General features: G+C 36.4%; 1 protein-coding gene across 1 annotated transcript in view; it reads right to left on the reverse strand.

The window, feature by feature from the left end:
* ADGRV1 (adhesion G protein-coupled receptor V1) overlaps positions 1-8,064 on the reverse strand; it is a 225,333-nt gene that overhangs the window by 130,897 nt on the left and 86,372 nt on the right. Inside the window, exons 77-81 of the mRNA XM_026041834.1 lie at positions 7,766-7,883; positions 6,800-6,971; positions 4,049-4,291; positions 1,688-2,095; positions 573-757 (exon numbers count right to left, since the gene is read on the reverse strand). Of these exons, the coding sequence (XP_025897619.1) occupies positions 573-757; positions 1,688-2,095; positions 4,049-4,291; positions 6,800-6,971; positions 7,766-7,883 (1,126 nt within the window). The remainder of the gene's footprint in view (positions 1-572; positions 758-1,687; positions 2,096-4,048; positions 4,292-6,799; positions 6,972-7,765; positions 7,884-8,064) is intronic.

Consider the following 8,064-nt stretch of genomic DNA (forward strand, 5'->3'; position numbering starts at 1 on the left):
ATCATAGTGGGAGAAATCCACTATTTAAGAGCCTCTCATGAAAGATAGCCATCTGTTTTGACAAGTCAACTGTTTTCCCTGTCTATTAGCTCGACCACAGGTGTTATACACTTGCAGATAAAACTAACAATTTAGAGATATGCATTAAAAAAAAAAAGAAAATACAGTGAGCAAAATTTACTGAACAAAGCCAAGAACACAGAACCAACTGGAGAATGCCAGTTGCAATTTTGGCTTATCTATTCTGACATAAGCCTTTGAAGATAGTTGCATGCTATTTCTTCAGTAAAATTAAGACATCATTTTCCACACAATATTTGAGCTAAAGGTGAAAGAACAGGTCTAAAATCTCCTGACTCCTACTCTGCACCTACTCCACATCAGTGTACCAGACATCAGCTCATTGTGCCTTTACAGTGCTTAGCAAGATTACCATAGAATGCAACACATTTTCACACATGCAACATATCAAATGATAGGAAAATCCCTTTAAAAAAATTCACTTAAATTATTACTAATCCTGAATATTGTCCTATATTCCCACAACATACTATGAATTCAAGTTTACTTACTTTTCCCCTGGTGATCCACACGTTATTCCAGTCAACAGGGAAAAAGCAAATTTCTCAGTCACCTCAGCAAGCAGACTATACCCTCGCGTGTCTTTGCGTTTAGGGCTAGCCAGAGCACAGAGTATCTCGTAGAAGAGACTTCTACTTTTATCAGCAAGTAGCCGCTTTTTACCTACATCTGTTACCTAATATGAAGAAAATAAGTGAGACAGCTTTTTATACACAGAACCAAACAGACGATTACTGACTCCCATAAACCACTAAGGAATGAACTATTTTTATTATTTTGCTATCTTCCATTTTAATATTCATGTAATTAATTTTAATATATGAAAATATTAAAATTATATGATCGTATTATTTTTTCAATGTATTAAGAAGACTTCTTAAAAGATTTCTGTATGTTGAACACTCTGCTCGCATTTATAGCTTTAGCTCAACTACTTTAACTCTGACAGTTTCAGGCATTTTCCCACCTTCTGAAAACTACCACCAAGACCAAGGCACAAATTACCAAAACTACCTAAAGACATGTTTACTAACAGGGATTTCATTATTAAAGAAATCATGCGGTGTTTTTCACTCATTCATAAATCACAGATGATTGAATCCTTCTGAGAATTTCTGACACTACCTTCTCTATTTTTCCATTTCAAAGTGGCAACAAGCAGTAACAAACGGAGTGCGGGGACAAAGCTGCATGCCTGGTTAGAGCACAGTTTGCTATGGGATGACTGCAGCCAACTGTTGAAGACACGAGCAAACCTTGGGCCTAGGTATTCTGTGCCAGGGCTAAGACCAAAATACGTGGGGGGCTAGGAACCAAGATACCACAGTAAGCTCCCTGAAACTATAGCACAAAAGAACTTGAAACAGCACAAAACATTGTGCTATAGATACATTTGCAAAATTAATACTGCTCGCTCTTTTCAACTTTTCTACTTGTATTTTTTTTTTTTTAATTTTCTGTCACCATCGTAACCTGGGGGCTAACATTCTTCCTCAATTGTGGGTCACTGCTGTGGATTCTAATCTTGATCTTGGCACAGATCTAAGTGTTATTACATCCTTCTAAAAGTCATTGGTCATTCAAGAAGGAGCCCTAATAGGTTTACCTTATCTATTATATGCATCACAGCAGTAAGTTGCTCTTCTGTGGTTTCTGTAGCTACTTTCACATTCAAATTCTGAAGGACTCTGTTTAAAATGGTGTCATCAAGTGGCTGATGCAGTTGATCAACAAGTCCCCAGACTGGCAAGGAGTCCAAATCTGAGACAATGGTGACGTTAGCAATAGCATAAGCATCATCTACTCTGGCACCGCCTGTGGGATTAGAAAGCACAACCTGGAAACGTTTAGGAAATGGGTTTAAGGATCCTGTCTCCGGAGTCAGAGTCACTTCCAGCAAAGCATTTCTCTGTCCAAGTTCAAAAGTCAAAAAACCTTCAGATCTGATAAAATCTTGTCCTGCAACAGCTGGAGATACGAAGGTCCGGCCAATAGGTTCGGGTTTTTGTAGCTCCTTAAAGCAAACCAAAAGAGTTTAGGTAACATTATAACAATTATGACTGCTAAAAAACAGATGCTGAAATTCCCAAAGGTCTGAAGTAAGTTTATGTGAAGCACAAAATCCTTCAACTAAAGAAATAGATAGGCATTTCAGATAAATGAAAAATAAACAAGAAGCCAAGGAAAGGGTTCTAAAATCTGTGCCCAGACCAATATCAACCCAGGATATTTTGGGTCCCAGTACAAACAGTGAAAACAAGGACCATCCATTTAGGACCAAAGGCAAAGCAAACACTATAGAACCCACATGTGAGGCAGACAGATGAACTTAACCAGCAACACCATATGGCCTCATTTTCCTGTGAAGTATTGTTATTTTTCCTTCCATAGGGCCTACAGATACTGTTTCATTCTTCATATTTTTGCTCTTTTTGTCAGATGCCATAACCTTGCTTTCTAGGTGGTGATATTATAAACTTTCTTTAACCGAAAACTAGGCTCTGGACTAATATTCAAATGCATTATTTCTTGAACACTATCCACTTATTTTACGAGTATAGGTTATATACTAACTCTCAATTAAAATCAAGGACATCTCTTACTGTTCAAGGTAAGGGATTTTATTTGTGAAATACTAAACCACCTCTGAATCCCACAGCTTTTAGAAGTAAATGCTACTTCTGGGATAAAATCTTTTGAGTTCTCAGCAGAACATTGCGTATCAGTATGGGATGTATTTGTTCATATTTGCTCTAGAGCATGTTCATGCTATCTGTGCCAGCTCCAGGCAGAAGCTTCCTTTTATTTCTCTCTTCCAACTGAGAATTAGGGAAGAGGAAAATAAGTGATAACAAAGGTATTAGTGACAAGAACAATGTTTTAAAAACATCCCTTTTTAGGAATGAGATAAACATCTGTTTCCAGTAAGCACCTCACCACTACTGCCCGTCATGACCTCCTCTCTCATAAAGCAATACTTTAGTACTCAAAACCTAAAACTGCACAAAGCAGTGTTGATTGCAAGCTATACGAAATACAAATGGCAAAGGAACTGCAATCTGTATTTTACCTTAGGCAAACACTGAACAGTGGCAATTCGTTGTGTGTTTAACAGCTAAAGGATAATGCCCACATCCCTCTTGGATGGAAAGAATGCGAAAATCTTTTACCACAAAATCTAACCAAAACACTGGCAAGCTACTGTATAATAAACCCTTGGAAACATCAAATTATACAAGGTCTCTTTAAAATATATGCACATGCAGTATAGTAATAGCATACAAAGCTTTCCATTAAAAAGAGGGATGAAACACTCTCTCATAATAATGACACTCAGCGTAAAATCCAGCATATTTGGTCTAATCAAGCTAAGCACTACAATGAGAAATGCAGAGGCTATGCCATGATTTTAGAGATGCAACTTTAAGGAAGTGAAAGAAATCAGATTTTTGCAGCTTTATCATTTTGCAGCTTCACCATTTCTGCTACAGGAGAATGCTCATCATCTGCTTACAATAATGCAGCACTCATTTAGAGAAAAACAGAACAATCTAGTAATTGGGGATGACATAATTCAGTTGGCCTTATAAGAATGTAAATCACAATAAAATTTTCAAGATTGGTACTTGCAAATCATGGAATAAAATTTGATGAAAACACTCTTTTCCTAAATATGCATGGTGTATAAAGTTGTAAGTTAACACAACAAGTGTGATTGTATCTGATCTTGATGGTGAGTTGTCTCAGAATAGTGTCAGAACTGCATGAATGAGCACAGTCTTTGGGGCTTTGAAAGTATCAAGAACAATTCATCCTTGACAATGCAACGAAAGTTACATCTTTTCATTAACAGGGAAAAGCTAGATTACATGGGCGCAGTGAATGTTTGACTGCTTCCTAAAAATGCTAATGGCAGTCACATTTGCTTTAGAGAATAAAAACTGATCTAATCATGTGTCAATCTTACCTGTGTGCTGTAGCTAACCATTGTGGCTGCTGACATACTCGAATCTCTGAGCACTTGCAAACTGATTAAAGTAGCCTTCTTATGAGCCACGGCAAAACGAGATCCCACAGCAAAATACACTAACCCACGAGGGGCGTCACTCTCAAGAACTGTTATAAGGGCAAATCTGGCACTACTGTTCACCATAGCTCCTGCACTTACTGCATACAGCTCAACCAAAAAATGCATTTCAAATTCAGGTACCTGTAAATGAGAGAGGATTTTCATATCATTATAAGGTTCATTACTTCCAGCTTTAAAAAATTGTATGTTATTCTGTAAGTGCAATGAATTACTTGTACTAATATGTATCATTCTTCTTGAAATGTTTGATAAGTAGAATAAGCGTATTCTAAAAGGTTAGTATTGCAGCATCATGTCCTTTGCAATAGAGAAATGTTACACATTTTCACGTGCAATCTTACTTTATTTGAAAAAAATAGCTATTTCTATACTACATATATTTGGTTGTATGATTGCCATAAGACATGAGAGTAAAAATTTTCAAAATCAGTTTTGCAGGTGATGGAGTACACACAGGTGTACTTTTTTTTTTTTTTTAATTGTGTTCATTCACTTTCTTTTTGTCTTACAGAAAAGGTATGTACACACATACCATAGGAAGAAACGCACAGAAATGTAAGCAAGTCTGAAATGTAATTAGTATTGACTGTAGCTTGAGTAATGAACTTACGCAAAGTTTTGAAAAGATTTACGATATACAGAAATTTTCTATTAGTCAGGAAATACAGCTGACAATTTTAGCGTTGGCATATCAAAGAATTAGCTCAGTTCTACAGTGTTAAAGCTCAACTATTTATTGTAAATAAGCCAGCAATCATAAATTTCAATATGACCTGAGACCTAATCTTTCATTTTGTACCTACAATACCAGTCTATTCATTGCTGTGTTTAAGAACAGATATCTGGTCTTTGAGCTTACTTCCAGAATTCAGCTGGAAATATATTAATTACACCAATCATATGTACTCATAAAGCAGTAAACTCACAAAAAAAACAAAGCAAAACAAAATAAAATGTGGTTCTGCATAAAACAAAAAAAAAGGATTTGTATTATCAACTTTTTTTTTATTAGTAACTATAGCTTTTTGTTTCAGTTCTGGACTTCTGGAAATCATATTGGAATTCTCCAGAAAACAGGACTGAACTTTAAGGTGAATCAGTTCAGCCAGCTAAGTTGAATCTTTCAAAGTCTAGAACATTCCATACCATAAAAAATGTTAAATATTTGAGTGCATCTATTACCTCATCATTTCAGAAGGTATTTGTTAATAATGTAAAAACTATGTATAACTGAAGAGTTAGGAAATATTTGGGGGGTTAACAAGCATTCATTTTTAATTGGGTTATTTTCAGGAAAGTGCTCTTGAGTAATTTTTTAAATGGAACAATCTTGACAGACCAATGTCAGGACCAGATTTACTGGAATGCCATAGGGAACTTCAGCTTTCCATTAGCACCTGAAGGAATTGCATATGCTCATTCTTTATGTGGCTCAACTGCACATCTTTGCAGCTGCTGCATTTTCTGCTGTCATTAAATAATGATACCATTACTTAGACTAACCAGCTTCAAAATGCCAATTTACTTGGCAAGGCAGTCAATGTCCCACTACAGTCTATATATTTTATTCACTGACTCTTTAATTTAAAAACAACATCTCAAGCAGGAGAAAGGCTTCCCCATTCAGCTATGAGAATGCACTTTCTAATCACTACTTCCAACATCCTGCATTACTTTCTGGATTGTAGCAGGAAAAATGGGAAGATCCTTCTCTTGTCCTTTTTCTTTCTGAAGACCTCAAGCCCTGCCCATTACCTAGCTTTTAGGATACTTTTCTGGAATGATTCAAGCTTTGCACTCTGAAAAATAGAGGGACATAAATCCTATGTTTCTTAAATGACTATTCTGATTACTAGGCATGTACACAAAGAGAAATTTTCCCTCTTTTCCCTTTTGAATGAAAATGACTGTGAATACTGTGCTTTTGTGTTAATCCAATCATGTTTTCATTTTTGAATATCAGTTGGGCCTCTCCACTCACTTAGATGCAGGACTACCCAACTGGGGAATGCCAAATAGCCTCAGTGGATGATGGCCGCTAAGCTGAATTTTGCTGGTCATAAACTGGATGTGTGCAGCAACAGAATGGTAGGCAGCCAGTGATGCTTGTTTTCAAGACTGAGTAGAGTTTTCCATAGATAATTGTGCTAGATTTAGTCATGTAAACAAGTTGTACTATTTATTTTTGTTTGTTTGTTTGTTTTTTGTCAAATAGGGTGTTCTTATTTGCAGGCTTTGTTACTTACAGCCTTACATTATGCTTTGCCTAAGCCCTACTAAAAGCACTTCAATTAATTTATAAATGTACTAAAGGTAAAAGTCCATTATATGAATTCACACTTCACTGCTTCAGTAAAGTGCCTGCATTCTGATTTTTCTTACTGCCCTGCACATACCCAAGACTTGCAAATTCAACCCTCAGCACCTGCCTGAATTTTCACTTGTCACAATGGAGGAGCTCACAATCCACAAAAAAGCCACTGCTTGCCAAAAACCTGAGCAGATGCCACGTTACCATCTTCAAACTCCATCCTACCACAGTTTGTCTAGATGACAGATTTTTTTCCATCTCAATATATTGCCATCCAACATCATAGTATTGTAGATATATGAGCAAAAAAGACTTACATTATCAGGTCGTATTTCAATGGAGATGTTGCACATTGTTTGACCTGCCAAGCAGGTGGTGGATCCTAGCACAGACACAAGTTCTTTCTCCAAGTTTATGCCATCCTTAAGAAGGACAACTGAAGTTTCATTAAAGGTCACACGCCAAAATACCTTCACATCTTCAAAAGCCCTACAAGCAAACCAAAACTCTATACATACTACTGCAGGAAATAGCTCTTTGTTTAGAAAACATACATGATAGAGAAAAGCATCTGTTTTTCATTAATATTCGAAACTTATCACTAGGGAAAAAACTGATTTAAGAAAATGTCTTCCTTTTGATTTAAATTACTCCCTCTAAAATCTTACTGGGTTACAAAAAAGGTAATGCGGGGAGAAAAATCAAGCAGTTTGGGGTACCGAGATCAATTTGCTTTTCAACTTTTGTTTCATAAAACATGAGATTAGCAAAACAAAGTCTCTGCAGCCTCAAAGGGAGGTGTGTGCCCAAGTGCTTTCCTTTATATAAAGGGAAATGTTTGCATGGAAAGCCAGGCTTCACTGTAAGTTTTTTCAGAATACATATAAATGTGGAAGGTATACATGTTAATTGGAAAAGCAAGTTATCTGTGTGAAAGACAAACATAACGCTGACACTTGGTAAACAAGATTTCGCACTTACTTGCACCTTCAGCAAAGTAATGCTAGCATGAAGTAACAGAGAAGTTACTCTCGTGTTTACTGCACTATGGTACAAGCTGGAAAATATTCGTTCTTTCTGTTTCTGTTTAGTTACAGCGCAGTGACAAACCTACCTACATCTACAACTTAAGTATGTCAAATTCTGGGTAGTTTTTAAAGCAGCTGAAAGACAAGATTTATTAGAAAATCCTATGATGAACCTTTTCTACTAACAGTTGTGTTGATTCAACACAGCACATAACTGCACAAGGGGAGAGCACTTTTGTCAGTTGTTGACAGCACCTGTTTGGTTGCCTTGTGACAATTAGAAGCACCTCTCTATTTTCTGAGTCTTCATCAAGAACAAGTCCGCTCTGCACTTCTGGAATAAATCCCAATATGCCATTCTGCAGATCATTTCCTATAATGAGAAACAGGCCATGAAAATAATTTGCCTGAAAATTAAGTTGGGACTAAACTGCATTTTTTCACGTAAAAAACTGCTTTAAAAAAGCATAAAATAAATTTAAAAAAAAAGAGGGAGAGAAAAGTTATCTGAAGCATGTTGCAAAATGCCACCAGGGAACATTTCCCAAGAATTG

Source organism: Nothoprocta perdicaria, unplaced genomic scaffold (genome assembly GCF_003342845.1).
Source record: "Nothoprocta perdicaria isolate Ctin4 unplaced genomic scaffold, notPer1 scaffold_295, whole genome shotgun sequence".
Classification (NCBI taxonomy): domain Eukaryota; kingdom Metazoa; phylum Chordata; class Aves; order Tinamiformes; family Tinamidae; genus Nothoprocta; species Nothoprocta perdicaria.